This window comes from Pan paniscus, chromosome 13, assembly GCF_029289425.2.
Source record: "Pan paniscus chromosome 13, NHGRI_mPanPan1-v2.0_pri, whole genome shotgun sequence".
NCBI classification, from domain to species: Eukaryota; Metazoa; Chordata; class Mammalia; order Primates; family Hominidae; genus Pan; species Pan paniscus.
The window spans coordinates 108,773,489-108,795,982 of NC_073262.2; the positions used below are offsets into that span (position 1 = coordinate 108,773,489).

Consider the following 22,494-nt stretch of genomic DNA (forward strand, 5'->3'; position numbering starts at 1 on the left):
AATTCGTACGTGGAGAAGTGGGAATGCTAACGTACTTTGACCTTTAACCTTCGGTCCGGCGCGGTGGAGGGAAACGCCTCCGTCTCTATATAAGGAATTTTCCGGTCTCTTCGGGCCCTTTTTCCTCTCTTCAGCGTGGGGCGCCCACAACTTGCGCGCTCTCTTTCTGCTGCTCCCCAGCTCTCGGATACAGCCGACACCATGGGTTTCGGAGACCTGAAAAGCCCTGCCGGCCTCCAGGTGCTCAACGATTACCTGGCGGACAAGAGCTACATCGAGGGGTGAGCGGACGGGCTGAGTCGGGGTGGCGGGGAGGTTTCTCCGCCCGGGGCCGGGGCCACGTGGCGCAGCGTGTCGGCTGCCGCGGGAGGGAGGGAGGCCGGGCCCCGGGGCCCTTTCGAGAGGGAAGGGAAAGCGCCCCGTTGCCGTCTCCCAAGGCCCTCGTGTGGGGCGAGCGCGGCCTCCGGGGAGCGGTTCACTAGCAAAGAAAGGTTAAAATGTGCTTTATTTACACTTAATTCAGCCAGGTGTTTCCGCATCGCTGCCCAGTTAATACATGTTAAGCTGTAGATAGAGCAACGCTAGACATTGCAGTATTTGAGGTCTACTAAGTGGCAGACATTTCTCAGGATAGCGCGGTGACCCAAACATACGGTTTGATTTGAAGGAGCTAATAAGAAAAGAAAAGCATTAAAGCAACCCTACTGGGGTTAGTGCCCACTAATTAATGTGATGCATACAGCATTTATTATTTATTCGCTGGCGTTTGTTTTTCAAAGGTGTGTGTGAATGTTTCTGTGTCATTGGCAGGTATGTGCCATCACAAGCAGATGTGGCAGTATTTGAAGCCGTGTCCAGCCCACCGCCTGCCGACTTGTGTCATGCCCTACGTTGGTATAATCACATCAAGTCTTACGAAAAGGAAAAGGCCAGGTAAAATCATCTTTGTATAGAGCTGGAGAATAAGACTGCTCTCGAAGTTTATCAGGATGTTCACATGACAAAACTGGACCCAGGCTACTTTAGTTTTGTTGGGATATTGTAAGCTAAATTTTTCTGTAACCTTAGAAGGCCAAGAGACTGAAGCCCTCCATTTTTTCACAGAACAGGTAGAACATGGACAGCAGCAATTCAACTTTTCCCCACACTGCCCTGCCAATGTGCCTCGACCTTGACCTGGGGGGCCCACCTCTGGGGTGAGAGGGTGGCTCATTCATTCAGTCCTTGGCCATTCTTCTGAAACTGCCAACAAGGGTGGAAGTTTGGGGAAGTGGACTCCAGTTCACTAAGAATGGAACTGAGCATACTTAATGAAATCTCAAACAGAAATGTTCATACTGAAAGAGTAAATCATAGTGAGTATTGAAAATAATGTCTCACATGGTACTAATGCTTGTCGGGTGAGGAGTTGAACATATGACAGTGTTTACCTGGGCGCATGTGAAAGGGTAAATTATGATTGCAAAAGGGATCTAGTGATAAGTAGTGATTAAAACAAGTTATTTTGTATTTTCTGGAAAAGGATGTTATACTAGCTCAATAGTGGTTGAATTTAAATGTTTTTCAAGCCTGCCAGGAGTGAAGAAAGCTTTGGGCAAGTATGGTCCTGCCGACGTGGAAGACACTACAGGAAGTGGAGCTACAGATAGTAAAGATGATGATGACATTGACCTCTTTGGATCTGATGATGAGGAGGTATGGCGTCTTCTATAAAGAACATATCGGCCAGGCGCAGTGGCTTATGCCTGTAATCCTAGCATGTTGGGAGGCTGAGGCGGGTGGATCACGAGGTCAGGAGTTGAAGACTAGCCTGGCCAAGATGGTGAAACCCTGTCTGTACTAAAAATACAAAAAAATGTGGCAGGCATCTGTAATCCCAGCTACTTAGGGGGCTAAGGCAGAGAATTGCTTGAACCTAGGAAGGGGAGGTTGCAGTGAGCCACTGCATCCAGCCTGGGCGACAGAGCGAGACTCCGTCTCAAAAAAAAAAAAGAATACATCGATCAGCAATTGTATCAATGTGGTTAAGCCAAATTGCCTGGATTTGAATCCTGGCTTTAATTTATATGCCTTTTTCAAATTCTGACTGGTTGCATGATGAATAAAATCAAATCACCATCTTTCGGCTGAGTTCGTGATGGATTTGCTTTTTTCTGATTAAGCCAGTCTTTTTTGTGATGACCCCACTAGCTTTAAGCAGAGGAACAACCGGCTTTCTGAAGTGGATTAATTTTTTTTCTTTATAGGAAAGTGAAGAAGCAAAGAGGCTAAGGGAAGAACGTCTTGCACAATATGAATCAAAGAAAGCCAAAAGTAGGTCATTTGTTTTTAACTTCATTTCATGTTAATGTAAGTAATCTTTTTCAAAGCTTGACCTTGAAGTAATTTGCTCCACATTCCTTGAATAGGTCAATATTTTAAAACCTCCTGTACAGGTTCTTCCACAGCTACTGGTCTGCAGCTGTTCTTATGGTAGCAGTTGTGGCATTCCTCTGTGGGAAAGAAACTGTTAACACAAACCCCTCTTTCTTAGCAAAACAGAAAGTGGGTATATATGTGTGACAGACACAAGATGTATCTGTAGTTTTGTTTGGCTAAGGAGATAGTCTCAAAACAAATTGAGATGGATTTGTTTGTGTCTTGGAGTAGGGTGAAAAAAATACAATTCATTATTTGAATAATGCTGTTTATTGTTTTTAGAACCTGCACTTGTTGCCAAGTCTTCCATCTTACTAGATGTGAAACCTTGGGATGATGAGACAGATATGGCGAAATTAGAGGAGTGCGTCAGAAGCATTCAAGCAGACGGCTTAGTCTGGGGCTCATGTGAGTTTAGGCTTTGCCTTTTTTTTTGTTTGTTTGTTTTGAAACTAACATCTGGAATTTGCATATAGTTTCAACCTTTCTCTACAAGACTTTTCTAACTAGGATTTTTCTTAATGCTCTTTTTAGCTAAACTAGTTCCAGTGGGATACGGAATTAAGAAACTTCAAATACAGTGTGTAGTTGAAGATGATAAAGTTGGAACAGATATGCTGGAGGAGCAGATCACTGCTTTTGAGGACTATGTGCAGTCCATGGATGTGGCTGCTTTCAACAAGATCTAAAATCCATCCTGGATCATGGCATTTAAATAAAAAATTGAAAGATTACCTTTGGCTCTTGAGTATGTTACATAGGAGGGTTACATAGGAGGGTGGTGTATATATTCCTTTCATTTTGAGGGAAGGAATTAAATGAATATGTGATTCCTAAATACCACAAATTTGGTTTGGCATTGTTGTTAGAAAATTGCAGTGCAGGCCAGGTGTGGTGGTTCATGCCTGTAATCCCAGCAGTTTGGGAGGCTGAAGTGGCTGGATCGAGACCAGGAGGCTGATACCAGCCTGGGCCATGGGGAGAGATCCTGTCTCTACAAAAAATATAAAAATTAGCTGGACATGGTAGTGCACCCCTGTTATTCCCAGCTATTTGGGAGACTGAGGTGGGAGGATTTCTTGAGCCCAGGAGGTTGAAACTGCAGTGAGCCAAGGTTGTGCGACTGCACTCCAGCCTGGGTGCCAGAGCAAGGTCCTGTCAAAAGAAAAAAAATTGTAGCGCAACTTTACCCACTTGTGATGTCCTTAGCAGTGCCTGATGATGTGATTTGTTGTAACCTAGCATCTTCGCACTGGGAACTTGAAGATGTGAGATGTGTGACACTACTAGAAGACACCTAACCCAGAGGAGGGAGGGCTTCCCAGAATTTGGCATGAATTACAACTACTTAACAGGTTACAAATTTAAAATAATGACTCAATATGTAAAGAAACCATCTTTTAAGTGTTGGGAATGTGATTTGGAGTAGCACTGTGTCCTGGGAGGGGGATTATATAGGTAACTGGTTCCCAGGCTTCCCAGAAAAACTTGACTTTGCTGTGAAGATTCATAGGTGCTGCGTTGTAGAGGTGGAATATTTTACTTGGATTTGGAAATCTGATTGGTTCTCATGCTGCAGGTAAATACTGGGATGAGGGCAGTATGTTGAGTAAAGAGATGGTCAAGTATTGGAAACCGTTTAATCTTAACAGGGAATTTGGGGTCTGGCTAACATTCGATACATTTTTTTTTAATAGTAGTTTTACAAAAGCAGTGCTTGGGAATTGCTGATCTCAAGTGATCAAAAAATTTTAGGTCAATTTTTTTTTTTTTTTTTTTTTTTGAGATGGAGTCTCACTCTGTTGCCTGGGCTGGAGTGCAGTGGTGTGATCTCAGCTCACTGCAACCTCGGCCTTCCAGGTTCAAGCAATTCTCCTGTCTCAGCCCCCTGAGTAGCTGGGATTACAGGCGTGCGCCACCATGCCTGGCTAATTTTTCTATTTTTAGTAGATACGGGGCTTCACCATTTTGGTCAGGCTGGTCTTGAGCTCCTGACCTCAGGTGATCCACCCACCTTGGCCTCCCAAAGTGCTGGGATTATAGGCATAAGCCACAATGCCCAGCCCCTAGGTCAATTTTTTAATAGAACTATACAGTGCTATTTCTTCTCCATCTGATTTTATGTTGTGACTGCCTTGACTGTGGGAAACTATATTATAAGAAAGATTTATTTAACAGATAGATACATTGAATAATATCTCTAAGCAATGTTTATAATCCAACAGCCTAAAAGTCATGGGAGACATTTTCAGGTTGTCATTATCATAAGAGCCAGCAGAGGGCAGCACTACATTTTCTGGAAAACCAGAGAGTTTGGGAATAATGAAAATGCCAAAAGAAACAAAAAACCAAAACCATGAATAAACTTAAGTGAATGGTAATAAAAATTCGCAATTATTGACATGGTGAAGGGGTTGAGTTCCAAATAGCTTGGCCAAAATGTTAACTATCAGCAGAAGTTTATGATGAAAAAACTAATGATTAATAATTAGTTTAAAGGTGGTCAAAAATTTAGAATGGTCAATTCAAACCACAGATGTCTTCAGAATCCTACAGTGATGAATGATGAGGCATACCATTTTGAAATCTTGATTCTACACCCTTGAATAAAAAATATTTTGATGGTATCTTTTAACTTCATATTTTAAAAAATAGATGGCCGGATGTGGTGTCTCACACCTGTATTCCCAGCACTTTGGGAGGCCGAGGCAGCTGGATCACGAGGTCAGGCGATCTAGACCATCCTGGCTAACACAGTGAAACCCTGTCTCTACTAAAAATACAAAAAATTAGCCAGGTGTGTTGGCATGCGCCTGTAGTCCCAGCTACTTGGGAGGCTGAGGCAGGAGAATTGCTTGAACCCGGGAGGCAGAGGTTGCAGTGAGCTGAGATCGCACCACTGCACTCCAGCCTGGGCGACAAAAGTGAGACTCCATCTCAAAAGATAAAAAAAAAGATAATATACCAACAGTTCAAAACTCAAGAGTATGTACAGTGAAGTCTCTCCTGTCCCCGAGGCCTCCAGTTCCGCTCCATCAAAGCAGTGTTAACAGGTTCTTAGGTCTTTCCAGGGCCACTGTAAGCTTATGCATAGACTAATTGTAACATACCACATAGACTTCTACACCTTGCATTTTCCTTTTGAAAATGAACACCTTGGGGCCGGGTGTGGTGGCTCACGCCTGTAATCCCAACACTTTGGGAGGCCTAGGTGGGCAGATCACAAGGTCAAGAGATCCAGACAATCCTGGCCAACATGGTGAAACCCTGTGTCTATTAAAAATACAAAAATTAGCTGGCCGTGGTGGCGCACGACTGTAGTCCCAGCCACTTGGGAGGCTGAGGCAGGAGAATCGCCTGAACCCGGGAGGCGGAGGTTGCAGTGAGCTGAGATTGTACCACTGCATTCTGTCTCAAAAAAAAAAAAAAAAAAAAAAAAAAGCCAGGCGCGGTGGCTCATACCTGTAATCCCAGAGGTGGGGGAATCACGAGGTCAGGAGTTTGAGACCAGCCTGGCCAACATGGTGAAACCCTGTCTCTACTAAAAATACAAAAAAAAAAAAAAAAAAAAGAAATGAACACCTTGGAGATTATGCCTTGGATATCCCATTATTAGTACATCCTTATTTAATAGATGCATAATTCATGTTCTCATTTCATAATTCATTTTCTCATAGTTCATTTAGACAGTCTCCTGTTGATTGGATTCTTAGGTTGCTTTTAATGTTTTGTTATTATGGGCAGTGCTGCAGTAGAAAACCCTGGTACTCATTTTCTTGAGAGCCAATATATTGAATGAACTGGTTTGTTTTGTTTTGTTTTGTTTTTTTGAGGTGGAGTCTCACTCTGTTGCCTGGGCTGGAGTGCAGTGGTGCGATCTCAGCTCCCTGCAACCTCTGCCTCCCGGGTTCAAGCGATTCTCCTGCCTCAGCCTCCCAAGTAGCTGGGATTACAGGTGCCTGCCGCTATGCCCAGCTAATTTTTTGTATTTTTAGTTTGATGGGGTTTCACCATGTTGGCCAGGCTGGTCTCAAACTCCTGACCTTGTGATCCCCCCTCCTCAGCCTCCCAAAGTGCTGGGATTACGGGCGTGAGCTGCTGCGCCTGGCTCATGAACTTGTTTTAAACCAATAGTCTCAGAAGGCACTGGTTTCCAAAGAGATTTTTTTTTTTCCTGTTTCTGGCTTTAGAGTAGAAGGAAGCAAAGATAAAAAAGAGCCCACTTTTTTTTTTTTTTTTGCATGCCCCATAAATGATTATAATGACTATGAAAGTTTTTCTTTTCTTTTTTTTTTTTTTTTTGAGACAGGGTCTCAATCTATCATCCAGGCTGGAGTGCAGTGGCATGATCACGGCTCACTGCAGCCTTGAACTCCTAGGCTTAAGCAATTCTACCTCAGCCTACTGAGTAGCTGGGACTACAGGCACGTGCCACCATACCCAGCTAATTAAAAATTTTTTTAGAGATGGGGTCTTGCTATGATGCCCAGGGTTTGAACTCCTGGACTCAAGTGATCCTTCCACCTTGGCCTTCCAAGGTACTGGGATTACAGGTATGAACCAACGTGTCCAGCCTGAAACAATATTTTTCATGTTCGGCATCCCTAGCAGAGGGCTGGTCAGTGTGGGACTCAAAATTGATTCCTTCCGTATCACTTTGTTAGATGAAACAAAAAAACACAAAAGAAGAGAAAATTAGTATAGGGAGGCAATTCAAACATAAAATTGTTAAAAATAAAAGTCATTGGTTTGGGGATTAAGGAAATAATCTAGAAGTTCAGAAGGTCAGAGAAGGCTAGAATTGATGAAAAGTTTTTTGGAAGAATCAGATATAAAGATTTGGGAAGCAATTAGACAAATTCGTGAGATTTTACAGTGTGTGTTTGGAATCTTAGATAGGATGCGGCCAGTCTGTAGACATATTTGAATTACAGGCTGGCACATTATATGAGGTTTCCAAACCAGAGAATATTAATGTTAAGACAGCTTTGATCTGGAGGTGATATGAATGAAAGCAAGGAGATCAGATGACTTATAATCCTCACAGATGGAAATGTCTAAATTATGGCATATGTATTCAATGAAATGTTTTATAAACTTTATTTATTTTTTTGAGATGGAGTCTCGCTCTATTGCCCAGGCTGGTGTGCCGTGGTGCGATGTCGGCTCATTGCAACCTGCACCTCCCAGGTTCAAGCGATTCCCCTGCCTCAGCCTCCCAAGTAGCTGGGATTACTTGTGTGCGCCACAATGCCCGGCTAATTTTTGTATTTTTAGTAGAGATGAAGTTTTGCCATGTTGGCCAGGCTGGTCTTGAACTCCTAACCTCAAGTGATCTGCCCATCTCGGCCTCCCAAAGTGCTGGGATTACAGGCGTGAGCCACCACGCCCAGCCTAAACTTTATTTTTAAAAGTAAGTCTATAGCAACATTGAGAAATGCTTGATATTTCATGGACTATTACTATGAAAAGATATGCTTATTTGTCCATGATTACTCAGTAAATATACTAAGTCACTAGTAAGTGACAGAGGAGGAACACAAGCCAGGGTCTTCATAGGCCAGTTGATGTGTTGGTAACAGAATACGGAAGGTTCTTCATCCCTGCTTTTAGACAGTTTAATCCTATTTCATCAGTGTAATCCTTGCTTCATATTCTCATGAATATGATGAGGTGAGGTGAGGTGATAAGAAAATATGGTGAGGGATAAGAAAATATCACATAAGGGTAAATTTTACCTTGTGTAAATTGAGACTTAAACACTAAAACACTGTTCTAGGCAGAGGTTCTCAAACCTCAATTCTTGATGTCTGTCCACTCACAGGCTCAACACTACATGGAAGCTGCCAAGGCTTGAGGCTTGAACCCTCTGAAGCCATGGCCCAAGCTCTATGCTGGACCCTTTCAACCATGGCTGGAGTGGCTGGGATGCAGTGCACCAAGTCCCTAGGTTGCACACAGCACGGGGACCCTGGGCCTGGCCCATGAAACCACTTTTTCCTCCCAGGCCTTTGGGCCTGTGATAGGAGGGGCTGCTGTAAAGGTTTTTTTGACATGTCCTAGAGACATTTTTCACCATTGTCTTGGTGATTAATATTTGGTTCCTCATTATTTATGCAAATTTCTGCAGCCAGCTTGGATTTCTCCTCAGAAAATGAGATTTTCTTTTCTATTGCATTGTCAGGCTGCAAATTTTCCAAACTGTTATGCGCTGCATCCTTATAAAACTGAATGCCATTAACAGCACCCAAGTCACCCCTTGCATGCTTTGCTGCTTAGAAATTTCTTCTGCCATGATATGGTTTGCCTGTGTCCCCACCGAAATCTCATCTTGAATTTCCACGTGTTGTGGGGAGGGACCTGGCAGGAGGCAATTGAATCATGGGGGCAGGTCTTTCTTGTGCTGTTCTCGTGATACCCAGTCATGGATATGTTTTACCCATGATTTAGGGTATCTGGTGGGATAAATTTCTAAGCAGCAAAGCATTCAAGAGGTGACTTGGGTGCTGTTAAAGGCATTCAGTTTTATAAGGGAAGCAGAGCATAAAAGTTTGGAAAATTTGCAGCCTGACAATGCAATAAAAAAGAAAATCCCATTTTCTGAGGAGAAAGTCAAGTCAGCTGCAGAAATTTGCATAAGTAACAGGGAGCCAAATGTTAATCACCAAGACAAGGGGAAAATGTCCACAGGGTACATCAGAGGTCTTCATGACAGCCCTTCCCATCACAAGCCTGGGGGCCTAGAAAGAAAAAGTGGTTTCGTGTGCTGGGCCCAGGGTCCCTGTGCTGTGTGTAGCCTAGGAACTTGGTGCCCTGTGTCCCAGCTGCTCCAGCCATGGCTGAAAGGGGCCAATGTAGAGCTCGGGCCATGGCTTCAGAGGGTGCAAGCCCCAAGCCTTGGCAGCTTCCATGTGGTGTTGAGCCTTCAAGTGCATAGACATCAAGAATTGAAGTTTGGGAACCTCTGCCTAGATTTCAGATGTATGGAAACACCAGAATGCCCAGGCAGAGGGGCAGGTCCTCATGGAGAACCTCTGTCAGGGTAGTGCAGAAGGGAAATGTGGGGTGGGAGCCCCCACACAGAGTTTCTACTGGGGCACCGCCTAGTGGAGCTGTGAGAAGAGAGCCATTGTCCTCCAGACCACAGAATGGTAGATCCACTGACAGCTTACACCGTTCGCCTAGAAGAGCTTCAGGCACTCAATGTCAGCCTGTGAAGGCAGCCAGAAGGGAAGCTGTACCCTGCAAAGCCACAGGGGCGGAGCTTCCCAAGACTATGGGAACCTACTACCTCTTGCATCAGCATGACCTGGATGTGAGACATGGAGTCAAAGGAGATCATTTTGGAGCATGTGCCACCACACCTTGCTAATTTTGTATTTATAGTAGAGACGGGGTTTCTCCATGTTGGTCAGGCTGGTCTCGAACTCCTGACCACAGGTGATCCACCCACCTTGGCCTCCCAAAGTGCTGGGATTATAGGTGTGAGCCACTGCACCCGGCCTGGACTCTGGACTTTTGAGTTAATGCTGAAATGAGACTTTGGAGGACTGTTGGGAAGGCGTGATTGGGTTTGAAATGTGAGGACATGAGATTTGGGAGGGGCTGGGGTGGAATGATATGGTTTGGCTATGTCCCCACCCAAATCTCATCTTGAATTTTCATGTGTTGTGGGAGGGACCCAATAGGAAGTAATTGAACCATGGGGCAGGTCTTTCCTGTGCTATTCTCGTGATAGCGAGTAAGTCTCATAAGATCTGACGGTTTTAAAAAGGGGAGTTTCCCTATGCAAGCTCTCTTCTCTTGTCTGCCCTATGTGAGACATGCCTTTCGCCTTCCACCATGATTGTGAGGCCTCCCCAGTCAAGTCGAACTGTAAGTCCATTAAACCTCTTTCTTTTGTAAAACGCCCAGTCATGGGTATGTGTTTATCAGCAGCCTGAAAACGGAGTGCTGCAAGTCAGATACCCTAAATCATCTCTCTCAAGTTCAAAGTTCCACAAATCTCTAGGGCAGGGGCAAAATGCCACCAGTCTCTTTGCTAAAACATAACAAGAGTGACCTTTGCTCAAGTTTCCAACAAGTTCCTCATCTCCATCTGAGACCACCTTAGCCTGGACCTTATTGTTCGTATCACTATCAGCATTTTTGTCAAAGCCATTCAACAAGTCTCTAAGAAGTTACAAGCTTTCCTGCATTCTCCTATCTTCTTCTGAGCCCTCCAAATTGTTCCAACCTCTGCCTGTTACCCAGTTCCAATGTCACTTCCACATTTTCAGGTACCTTTTCAACAGTGACCCACTCTACTGGTGCCAATTTACTGTATTTGTCTGTTTTCGCGCTGCTGATAAAGACATACCTGAGACTGGGCAATTTACAAAAGAAAGAGATTGAGTTGGACTCACAGTTCCACATAGCTGCGGAGGCCTCACAATCATGGTGGAAGTTAAGGAGGAGCAAGCCACATCTTCTGTGGATGGTGGCAGGCAAAAAGACTGCTCCGTTCATAATTTTCAAAAGAAAATTGAGAAATTATAGAAATTGAAATATGTTTTTAAACTTGCAGTGAGTAGCAGAGTCAGATAAGACAAAGACTCTAGCAGAGACAGGGATAAGAGGCGGATCTTCAGAAGAGACTGGGATAAGGGGTGGATCTTTGGGAAACCCCAAAGACAAAGATACAGATTTCCAGTGTTTCTTCACCTCCACAGTTGGATGGAATCTCTTTCCTCTGAACAATCTGCACTTCTCCTTGGCTCTCTTATGACACTTATTATTTTCTACCTTATTTTAGGATTTTTAATGCAGGTTTAATCTCACTTTCTAAACCCATTCCATGCTGTGCAGTTCTATGCAAACCAACCATCAAAGTCTGAGGAAGCTGAGAGGCTAAAGAGGCTGACATACCCAGTTTCTCGGAAAGAAACATTTGATAGAGACTTACGAACAGAAGCCATATCTGTGTCTTGGACAGTGGTGAGACAAGATGGTGGATCCCCGCACCATTACCTGCAAGACCCAGGGCTTATATACCTTAGGGAAAGAGTGATTTGGAAGGGATGTGTAGTCTAAAATTCAACAGATTTGCACCATGAAGAGGTCACTGACCTAAAGGTATGCTTTATTGATCTTACACTGGTGTCTATATAAATATAGGAATAGAAGGTGGAAATATATCAATATGTCCATGATTTTTCTGAAATCATTCTGAAATTAGACTGGTCTGTTTGCCATCTGAATGTCAGTGTTTTCATATATACCCTTAGTTTACACACGTTTACATAGCCATTTCCTTTTTTTTAAATTTCAACTTTTATTTTAGTTAGGGGGGTACATGTGCAGATTCATTACATGGGAATATTGTGTGATGCTGAGGTTTAAAGTATGAATCCTGTCACCCTGGTAGTGAGCACAGTACCCCAACAGGTGGTTGGTTTTTTTTTTTTGAGACCAAGTCTCGCTCTGTTGCCCAGGCTGGAGTGCAGTGGCTCGATCTCAGCTCACTGCAACCTCTACCTCCTGGGTTCAAGTGATTCTTCTGCCTCAGCCTCCTGAGTAGCTGGGATTACAGGCACATGCCACCACGCCCAGCTAATTTTTTGGATTTTTAGTAGAGATGGGGTTTCACCATGTTGGTCAGGCTGGTCTCGAATTCCTGACCTTGTGATCCACCCCTCCTCGGCCTCCCAAAGTGCTGGAATTACAAGTGTGAGCCACTGAACCCAGCCGCCCAGGCTTTTTTTTTTTTTTTTTTTTTTTTTTTTGAGACAGTCTTACTCTGTTGCCCAGGCTAGAGTGCAGTGGCGCAATCTCGGTTCACTGCAACCTCCGCCTCCCAGGTTCAAGTGATTCTCTTGCCTCAGCCTCCCGAGTAGCTGGGACTACAGGCGCATGCCACCATACCTGGCTAATTTTTGTATTTTTAGTAGAGACGGGGGTTTCACCTTGTTGACCAGGCTGGTCTTGAACTCCTGACTTCAGGTCACCCGCCTATCTTGGCCTCCCAAAGTGCGGGGATTACAGGCATTAGCCACCGAGCCCAGCCTCAGCTCCCACTTACAAGTGAGAACATGCAGTATTTGGTTTTCTGTCCTGCACTAATTTACTTAGGATAATGGCCTCCAGTTCCATCCATGTTGCTGCAAAGGACACGATTTCATTCTTTTTTATGGCTGTGCAGTAGTCCATGATGTATATGTACCACACTTTGTTTATTCAATCTACCATTGATAGGTACCTGATACCCAGAATTTTCTAAAAGCATTTCTGTTTATAATGATACCGTAGAGGATTAAAGATTGGTGCAATTTTTTTTGACATTCTTTCCGTTGAGAGGTGGGGATCTGTGTCTCTTCCCCTTGAACATGAGCTGGTCTATGCCTGCTTTGACCAATACAATACAATAGAAGTGATACTGTACCTGTGCCAGTCATAGCCTTTAACAGGACTAGAAATTTCCACCTTGGCCTCTTGGAGCCCTGAGTTGCCACATTAGAAGTCTGGCGACCCTGAAGTGCCATGGTGGAATAGCTGTGTTGGGAGGGGAGAGGGAGGGAGGGAAGGGGATGTCTGAGGCAGCTTCCAGCTTCGATTTGCATCATCTCAGTCCAGCTGATGCTCCAGATATTGCAAAGCAGAAAGAGATGAACCTCTTTTCTGACTTCTTTGAATTCCTGACCCTCAGAATTGTGAGAATTATATCACAAGTATAAACTGTTTTAAGAACTAGGTTTAGGAGGAGTTTATTAAGCATCATTAGTTAACTGGGTTTTTGGAGTGTGGCGACGGTATTTGTGGACACTGTCCCAGGAACATGAGCTGTCATATCCCCTCCTCTTCCACTTCCCATTGCAACCAATAAAGGCTGTTCCTACTATAAAAAACAGAGAGAGTGGGAGAAAGAAGAAAAAACCTCCCAAATCATTAACTAGAACAGATGTTTTAAGATAACCAACAATTACTTTAATTCATAAATGTATATACATAGATTACATAAAGAAATTAAGTACACATGTTGCATTTTAAAAATGTGTCTAGCAGGTTATTGTACAAAATTAAAATGAATTTAAGAATACATTTTAACATTTTTAAAATTAGTTAATCATATATTTATTTATCTATTTTATTTATTTATTTTTGAGACAGAGTTTTACTCTTGTTGCCCAGGCTGGAGTGCAATGGTGTGATGTTGGCTTACCACAACCTCTGCCTCCCAGGTTCAAGTGATTCTCCTGCCTCAGCCTCCCGAGTAGCTGGGTTTGCAGACATGCACCACCATGACCGGCTAATTTTGTATTTTTAGTAGAGACGGGGTTTCTCCATGTTGGTCAGGCTGGTCTCGAATTCCTGACCTCAGGTGATCCCCCCACCTTGGCCTCCCAAAGCGCTGGGATTACAGGTGTGAGCCACCGTGCCTGGCTAATCATATATTTAATATTAAGACTTAAGGCTTTAGAAAAGTTATTATTTAAAAAATAACTGATATTGCTTCAAAAGTGATTAATTCACCATGGTATAATTAACAAGAATGATGCATTTCATTTAAGTTGCAGAAAAAAATTATGCGGATCCTTCCTAAGTATTTTCAGTTTTTTAAAAAAAATTTATTGCCACATCACAAGGAGTCAAGAGGATCCTTCCTAAGTTTCATATCCACACAAAAATGTGATGCCTATATAGTGACCAGAAACAATAACTATGAAAGTGGAGTCGGCTCTCTATCTTGGAAACAATTTTAATCTGAAAGCATCAGTCAGAGGACCCACATAAAAAGCCATATACTGATTTGTGGAAAAGTAATAACTTATTGAGCTGTTTCCAGGAGACACAGATTCTTGGTTTCTGAGTTCCTGAGCTGTTCACTCACTGTGCCAGAACAGCTGACTTCCCACAGCGTGTACTTGAGTATCTCAGCAACTGAGGACCGGAAGCGAGCTTGGAACTTCTTACTAATTAGGACATAAAGGATGGGGTTCAAGCAACTATTGAGGAATGCCAAACCAGTGGAGAGGGGGATTCCAGCCTGCATCACATGGTGGGAATAGCTATTGTGGTGAATGGTGAGCTCCCAAATGCTAAACAGGTGATAAGGAGTCCAGCAAACCACAAAGGCCACAACCACAACCAGAATTGTCCAGAAATGCCTACTGGAGATCAGGATGCTTCGCTTCTTCACCTTGAAGATGAGACACAAGTAGCAAATACTCATTGTTAGCAAAGGGAAGAGATAGCCAACGATAAATTTCACCCAAGTCAGAACATGGTGCCTGATCAAAGTGAGGTCAGGATCATGCTTCTGAAAATTGTTATAGCAAAGAGTATGATTATTGAACTCCACAGTGTCCCGGAAGTACAGGGCAGGACCGCCAATTAGAGAAGCCAAAAGCCAGATGAATATAATGACAATCAGAGAGTTCTTGAGGGTTCGATGCCGATGAGATAAGACAGGATGGATCAAGTGGATATAGTGGTCCAGGCTGATCACTGTCAGGAAAAAAACACTGGCAAACATGTTCAACTGGGCAGTGAAGGAATTGGCTTTGCACAGCCAGATGCCAAAGGGCCAGTGGAAATTCATGGCCACATAGGAGATGTACAGGGGCAGAAAGAGAAGAAAAATGAAATCCGCAATGGCTAGATTGAGGAACCACAGAGTGGTGACTGTCTTCTTCCACTTGAACCCGGTGAACCAAATGACGATGGCATTTCCTGGAATTCCCAGAACAAAAGCCAAACAATATAACACCAGGGAGACCCAGTGAACAACTCCCAGCTGGACTTTCTCCTCCAAATCAGACTCCAGAGAGTAATAGTCTAGGTCATAGGAATAGTTTTCAAATTCTTCAAATAGTGTTTCCTCCAAATCTTCCATGACCTTGCTAAATGGAGAATGAAGAAATCTGTAGAAGCAAATTTAAAAATAAAGAAAAAAATTTTTAAAGAAAAATAAAAGTTCAGTGAATGATAAGGAACGTGAAGATAAAAATATTTCAGGTTATGGACTAGACATAGTATTATTTTTTCTTTTTTTTGAGACAGGGTCTCACTCTGTTGCCCAAGCTGGAGTGCAACGGCATGATTTTGGCTCACTGCAGCCTTGACCTCCTAGGCTCAAGTGCCTCCTACCTCAGCCACCCCAATAACTAGGACCACAGGTGCTCATGACCATGCCCAGCTAATTTTTAAATTTTTTGTAGAGATGAGGTCTCACTATGTTGCCCAGGCTGGTCTTGAACTCCTGGGCTCAAGTGATCCTCCTACCTCAGCCTCCCAAAGTGCTGGGATTATAGGCATGAGCAACTATACCCAGCAAATATAGTATATTTTTTGATAGGACTTGTGGTTATACTCCATATGTTCAAGTCTTGGTGAGCCTCAGTTTCACTCTGATTATCATTCTCCCAGCATGAGAGTTCCTTTCTGTAAAGTATTTAGTACTTGCTAAATTAAAATGAATGACTCTACGGTTATAATTCTTCAGTTCGTAATGCTTGTAGGGCTGACTAGAGAGAATTCAACAAGCATTTATTAGATTCCTACTATGCATTATTATTTTATGGCAGATGCAAAAGGAAACGGATTAATACTTACAGAGTGATAACTTCAAAATCTGTATTTCAGCCAGACACAGTGGCTCACACCTGTAATCCCAGCACTTTGGGAGGCTGAGGCAGGGAGATTGCTTGAGACCAGCCTGGGAAATATAGCAAAAACCTGTCTCTACAAAAAATAAATTTTTAAAATAGCCAGATCTAGTGGCTCATGCTGTAGTCCCAACTACTCAGGAGGCCAAGGCAAGAGGATTGCATGAGCCCAGGAGTTTGAGGCTGCAGCGAGCTATGATCAAGCCACTGCACTCCAGCCTGGGCAACAGAGCAGGACCCCACCTCAAAACAAATTTTTTCCTGAAAAATCTGGATTTGTTGTTGCCCTGACTTCTTAAACTCTAGATAAAGAGTTCCTACTATTTCCTAGACCAATCCACCTGGATGTCACTGGAGATTTTGACCTGAGATTTTGCATCCAAGGATGTTTTGAGTCCATGTTTATGAAAGCAAACATAGTAATCAGAATTATATCAATATGGATGGCTTCTCATCCAAAAGGTGGCTTTTGGATTAAATTTGATTATGACCACTTAATTTCTATATTAATTTCCTACAGAATGCAATTAAACTTTATTTAAATTTTTATCTTATTGAAATAATTCTTTTCCATAATAATTTATGACAAAGATTAGATTTTTTTTTGAGACAGCCTTCTATTTTTGTTTTGTTTGTTTGTTTGTTTGTTTGTTTGAGACAACCTCCCGTTACAGAGGCTGGAATGCATGGCACGATCTCAGCTCACTGTAGCCTTTGCTTCCTGGGCTCAAGCAATTCTCCTGTTTGAGCCTCCTGAGTAGTTGGGATTACAGATGCCGGCTACCACTCCTGGCTAATTTTTGTATTTTTAGTAGAGACAGGGTTTCACCATGTTGACCAGGCTGGTCTCGAACTCCTGATCTCAAGTGATCCACCCATCTCAGCCTCCCAAAGTGCTGGGATTACAGGTGTAAGCCAGAGTGCCTGGCCAAAGATTGGATTTATTAATCAGTTTTACTTTATTTTTGCCCATACCAAATTTTGTCTCTTATAATTTCTACCAAAGTAAGTTTTATTTTGTGCCCACTCCATGCCCCCCCCCTTTTTTTTTTTTTTGAGACAGAATTTTGCTCTTGTTGACCAGGCTGGAGTGCAATGGTGTGATCTTGGCTCACCTCAACCTCACCTCCCGGGTTCAAGCAATTCTCCTGCCTCAGCCTCCTGAGTAGGTGGAATTACAGGCATGTGCCACTACGCCCAGCTAATTTTTGTGTTTTTAGTAGAGACAGGGTTTCTCCATGTTGGTCAGGCTGGTCTCGAACTCCCGACTTCCGGTGATTCGCCCACCTTGGCCTCCCAAAGTGCTGGGATTACAGGCATGAGCCACCGCACCCAGCCTTTTTTGTTTTTGTTTTTGTTTTTTGAGACGGAGTCTTGCTTGTTACCAGGCTGGAGTGCAGTGGCGCCATCTCGGCTCATTGCAACCTCCACCTCCCGGGTTCAAGCGATTCTCCTGCCTCAGCCTCCAGGTATTTTTAGTAGAGACAGGGTTTCACCATGTTGGCCAGGATGGTCTCGATCTCTTGACCTCGTGATCCACCCACCTGGGCCTCCCAAAGTGCTGGGATTACAGGAATAAGCCACTGCACCCTGCCCCTCTGCCTTTTTTCTTATCAAGACCAGTTTTTCTGGGTTAAGAAGACTTGAATGTCAGTTTTTCAATCAGCACAAAAGTATACTGTGTGTAACTCTGTCTTCTTCCATTTTATTTTGTGCTATTTCTATCTGTAGTATTGAATGAAGATCAAGCAGAAAAAAGATTAATAGTTATATTCATTTCATGGAGCTACAATCATACATGAGGCAAGTATGTAAAATTTTAGATTATAGTAGGGTTAGAATAAAGAGGTCAAAACATCCTGTGTTGCTCACAGACATCTCAAATTCAATTTGACTATCGCTGAATTCATCATCCTACCTAAAACCTTCTGAGAAATCCGGCAGGGCAAAATACAGAAGCAATTTATTCCCTTCCTCCCAACCCTAGCCCAGCAACTTTTTTGTTCTTCAATATTCAGTTCAAATGCCACCTTTCTTAGAAACATTTTCTGACTTACCTTCCTGCAGATAATTATAATAATAATTATTATTATTAAAACAATTTATAATAAAATGATAGTCAATGTTATTGAGAATTTACTAGATGCCAGACATGTATGATCTAATTTGATCCTCATAAGAATCTTACATACACTTGTAATCCCAGTGCTTTGGGAGGCCAAGGCAGGAGGATTGCTTGAGCCTAAGAGTTTGAGACAAGCCTGGACAACAAAGTGAGAAACTGTCTCTTAAAAAAAAAAAGATCTTACATTGTGGGTAAGTACAGGTGACCCTTGAAAAACATGGGGGGTGCCTAGAGGCGCTGACCCCACACACAGTAAAAAAAATTTACATAAAACTTTTCGTTGTTATTGAGACATAGTCTCCCACTGTCACCCAGGTCAGAACGCAGTGGCACAATCATAGCTCACTGCAGCCTCAAACTCCTAGGCTCAAGTCATTCTCCCACCTCCACCTCCCAAGTAGCTGGGACTACAGAAGTACATCACCATGCCTCGCTGATATTTTTATTTTTAGAGATGGGGTCTTGTTATGTTGCCCAAGCTGGTCTTGAACTCTTGGCCTTAAGTGATTCTCTTGCCTCAGCCTCCCAAAGTGCTGGAATTACAGGAGTGAGTCACTGTGCCCAGCCCATTATTATTATTATTATTATTATTATTATTATTATTATTATTATTTTGAGACAGAGTCTTGCCCTGTTGCCCAAGCTGGAGTGCAGTGGTGCAATCTCGTCTTACTGTAACCTCTGCCTCCCGGGTTCAAGTGATTCTCCTGCCTCAGCCTCCCTAATAGCTGGGATTATATGTGTCTGCCACCACACCTTGCTAATTTTTATATTTATAGTAGAGATGGTGTTTCACTTTGTTGGCCAGGCTGGTCTTGAACTCCTGACGTCAGGTGATCCACCCACCTTGGCCTCCCAAAGTGTTGTATTGGGATTTTAGGCATAAGCCACCATGCCCGGACTTATTATTATTATTGAGACCAACTCTCTCACTCTGTTGCCCAGGCTGGAGTGCGGTGGTGCGATCTCGGCTCACTGCAACCTCTGCCTCCTAGGTTCAAGTGATTCTCCTCCCTCAGCCTCCCAAGCACCTGGGACTACAGGCTTGCACCACCATGCTGGCTAATTTTTGTATTTTTAGTAGAGACAGAGTTTCACCATGTTGGCCAGGCTGGTCATCTTGATCTCCTGACCTCAAGTAATCCGCCCATCTCAGCCTCCCAAAGTGCTGGGATTACAGGCGTGAGCCACCATGCCTGGCCCTAGTATTTTTTTTAGAAACGAGTATCACTATGTTGCCCAGGCTGGATTCAAATTCCTGAGCTCAAGGGTTCCTCCCAACTCAGCCTCCTAAGTAGCTGAGACTACAGGAACATACCACCAAACTTGACTTGCATATAACTTTTGACTCCCCCAAAACTTAACTATTAATAGCCTTCTGTTGATCAAAAGCCTTACTAATGACATAAAGTATCAATTAACACATATTTTGTATGTTTTATGTATTATATACATATTCTTGAAATAAAGTAAGCCAGAGAAAAGAAAATGTTATTAGGAAATCATAAGGGGCTGAGAGCAGTGGCTCACGCCTATAATCCCAGCACTTTGGGAGGCCGAGGTGGGTGAATCATCTAAGGTCAGGAATTCGAGACCAGCCTGACTGACATGGTGAAACCCTGTCTCTACTAAAAATACAAAATTAGCCAGGTATGGTGGTACATGCCTGTAATCCCAGCTGCTTGGGAGGCTGAGACAGGAGAATTGCCTGAACTGGGAGGTGGAGGTTTTAGTGAGCCAAGATCATACCACTGCACTCCAGCCTGGGTAACAAGAGCAAAACTCCATCTCAAAAAAAAAAAAAAAGGAAATCATAAGGAAGAAAACATGTATTTACTAGTCATTAAGTGGAAGTGGACCATCATAAGGGACTTCATCCTCATCATCTTTACAATAAGTAGGTTGTGGAGGAGGAAGAAGATGGGTGAGTCTTGCTGTCTCAGGGTGGTAGGGGCAGAGGGAGAAAATCTATGCCTAAGTGAATCTGCACAGTTGAAACCCATGTTGTTCAAGGATCAACTGTACTATTATTGGTCTCATTTTTAACAAACAACACTGAAGCTTATAGAAGCTTAGTAACTTACTCAAGATCACACAACCTGCAATTGCAGAGTCAGGATCTAAAGTCAGATCTGTTGGACCCATGGCCTGAGCTCTTAACCACTACAGCATTCCCCTCTTCTGTCATATTTGTCTTATCACACTTAACACGTTATGTTGTCATTAATTTATTTTTAATTTCTTCTCTATTAGACTGTTAACTCTTTGAGAATAAGGACTGTCATGGCTGTACCCCCAGTGCCTTGTACATCTTAATATATCACAGGTGATTAACAGATGCTTAAGAAATGATTGGTTCCCATTCCAAACCAAAGATAATTTTAAAACTTCAGGTGAGATTTTGTGAGTTCACCCCTAAGTCAGGGTCACTGCCAGACTCTCTCCAACCTTGACCCACAGTTCCTTTTTTTTTGGATGGAGTCTCACTTTGTCACCCAGGCTGGAGTGCAGTGGCGTGATCTCGGCTCATGCAACCTTTGTCCCCCGAGTTCAAGTGATTCTCCTGCCTCAGCCTCCAGAATAGTTGGGATTACAACTGCCACCATGCCCGGCTAATTTTTTTTGTATTTTTAGTAGAAACAAGGTTTCACCTTCTTGGCCAGGCTGGTCTTGAACTCCTGACCTCATGATCCACCCGTCTCAGCCTCCCAAAGTGCTGGGATTACAGGAGTGAGCCACCGCACCTGGCTGACCCACAGTTCTATCATCAGGATCTTGGCTTATTCCTCGACACCAAATCCCTTCCTTCGTGTGTCCTATTCCAGTGAGCAAGAATTGGCTCCTGTCATGCTGCCCCATTCTTTCAGGCCTGGGATCTCACTCTGCCCTCTCACTCACTCCTTCTGGTGGCTGACTCTCCCCAGTGTCAGATCCTTCCCAGCTTAGTCTAAAACTTTGTCTTTTCTGTGTACTAGGACATCCTTACCTTACAGGCGCCTATGATCTGTTCCTTTAGGCTATTAGCAATTCAGAAGCCATATGGCCCATGGGGTGGTCTGAATCACCTTATAAAACCCTAAACAGAATCTCATTCCCCAAACAACGAAAAGCCCATGGAAGACCCCTAATAGCTTCTAACCACTATCCTCACCAAAAGTCAGGAGCCTCCCCTTCCAATGTCATTACTGACCCTGCTGGGACAGTGTGATCATCGCAGGGCCTGTTGAAGGCAACCATCTTCTTCCGCATTCTGTTGGGGCAGGGGATTGGAGGGTGGGATACTGGTATGTTTACGTGTGTGTGTGTATGCCTTGAGGATGAGTGATCTATCTGAATAGAACACCGTCAAACAGAAAGCCCTGCACCAGAGAGGTTCCTAATCTTCCAGGAAGCAGATGAACACATTAGATTTAAGGTGTAGTTCAGGCTTGGAGAAAAAGCTTCAAGAACAGCTGGTTGATGCTCACCTGAATCCTTTATGGGAAACAGGAGCTTAGGAATTCTCCTAAGACTTAGAGCAGATGTTTTTGTGTGATGATGATGGTGAGGGGTAGGGATAGAGTGGAGAAAAGAGAGATGGCAGAACTTAGCAACTGTCCTACTGAGTCCTTGAGTGGACACAGTTAACTTTTGAAGACATACTCTTGTTTACCTATTATAACTTGTTTGGCCACTGCTTTACAGTTTTCAGGTACTTCCAGATCTAAGTAAGTTTCCAGACCTCATTTAAACCTTCCCAAATATCTAGAGACTAAATGTATTCATTTCCTAGGGCTGCTGTAACAAAGCAACAGAAACTGCTTGGCCTAAGACAACAGAAATGTATTGTCTCACAGTCTGGAGACTAAGTCTGAAATCAAGGTTGTTTCCTTCTGAGGGCTGTCCTGGAACATCTTTTCCATGGCTCTTGCCTAGCTTCTTGTGGTTTGCTGGCAAACTTTGGCCTTCCTTGGCTTGTACATGTGTTACGCTGATCTCTGCCTACATCTTCACGTAGCATTCTCCCTGTGTGACTCTGTGTCTGAATTTCCCCTTTATATAAACACACCAGTCATTTTGAATTAGGGCCCACCCTAACACCTCATTCTATTTTCTATTCTATTGCCTGTGTAAAAACCCCATTTCTCTCTCTCTCTTTTTTTTTTTTTTTTTTTAAGACAGGTTTCGCTCTTGTTGCCTAGGCTGGAGTGCAGTGGCATGATCTCGGTTCACTGCAACCTCCGTCTCCCGGTTTCAAGCGATTCTTCTGCCTCAGCCTCCTGAGTAGCTGGGACTACAGATGTGCGCCACCACATCCGGCTAATTTTT

General features: G+C 43.4%; 2 protein-coding genes and 2 non-coding genes across 6 annotated transcripts in view; 3 read left to right on the plus strand and 1 right to left on the minus strand.

Moving 5' to 3' along the window:
- The first annotated feature begins 186 nt into the window (after positions 1-186).
- Positions 187-3,152, plus strand: EEF1B2 (eukaryotic translation elongation factor 1 beta 2). Its single transcript, XM_034954926.3, has 6 exons — positions 187-281; positions 811-933; positions 1,569-1,695; positions 2,247-2,313; positions 2,701-2,826; positions 2,953-3,152. Exons 1-6 carry the CDS (start codon positions 202-204, stop codon positions 3,105-3,107), a joined length of 678 nt encoding a protein of 225 aa, XP_034810817.1. The 5' UTR covers positions 187-201; the 3' UTR covers positions 3,108-3,152.
- Positions 2,087-2,165, plus strand: LOC112439167 (small nucleolar RNA SNORD51). The gene has a single exon (XR_003027466.1). It is a non-coding gene; the product is annotated as a small nucleolar RNA SNORD51 (small nucleolar RNA).
- On the plus strand, positions 2,440-2,571 carry LOC112439170 (small nucleolar RNA SNORA41). The gene has a single exon (XR_003027469.1). It is a non-coding gene; the product is annotated as a small nucleolar RNA SNORA41 (small nucleolar RNA).
- Positions 3,153-13,357: 10,205 nt separating the features above from the next.
- The window catches only part of CMKLR2 (chemerin chemokine-like receptor 2), a 42,690-nt gene continuing 33,553 nt past the window's right edge, over positions 13,358-22,494 (minus strand). For all 3 annotated transcript variants that reach the window (XM_063595248.1, XM_063595249.1, XM_008974242.5), the window contains one exon: positions 13,358-15,317. In XM_063595248.1, coding sequence (XP_063451318.1) covers positions 14,222-15,289 — 1,068 coding nt within the window. In that variant the 5' untranslated portion in view covers positions 15,290-15,317 and the 3' untranslated portion in view covers positions 13,358-14,221. The remainder of the gene's footprint in view (positions 15,318-22,494) is intronic.

What these genes read in the sequence shown, in the direction of transcription:
- EEF1B2 (XM_034954926.3), top strand. Translation starts at nt 202, where the DNA reads ATGGGTTTCGGAGACCTGAAAAGCCCTGCCGGCCTCCAGGTGCTCAAC. An exon ending in GACAAGAGCTACATCGAGGG is followed by an intron (nt 282 to 810) that starts GTGAGCGGACGG and finishes TGTCATTGGCAG; the next exon opens with GTATGTGCCATCACAAGCAG. An exon ending in TGAATCAAAGAAAGCCAAAA is followed by an intron (nt 2,314 to 2,700) that starts GTAGGTCATTTG and finishes TATTGTTTTTAG; the next exon opens with AACCTGCACTTGTTGCCAAG.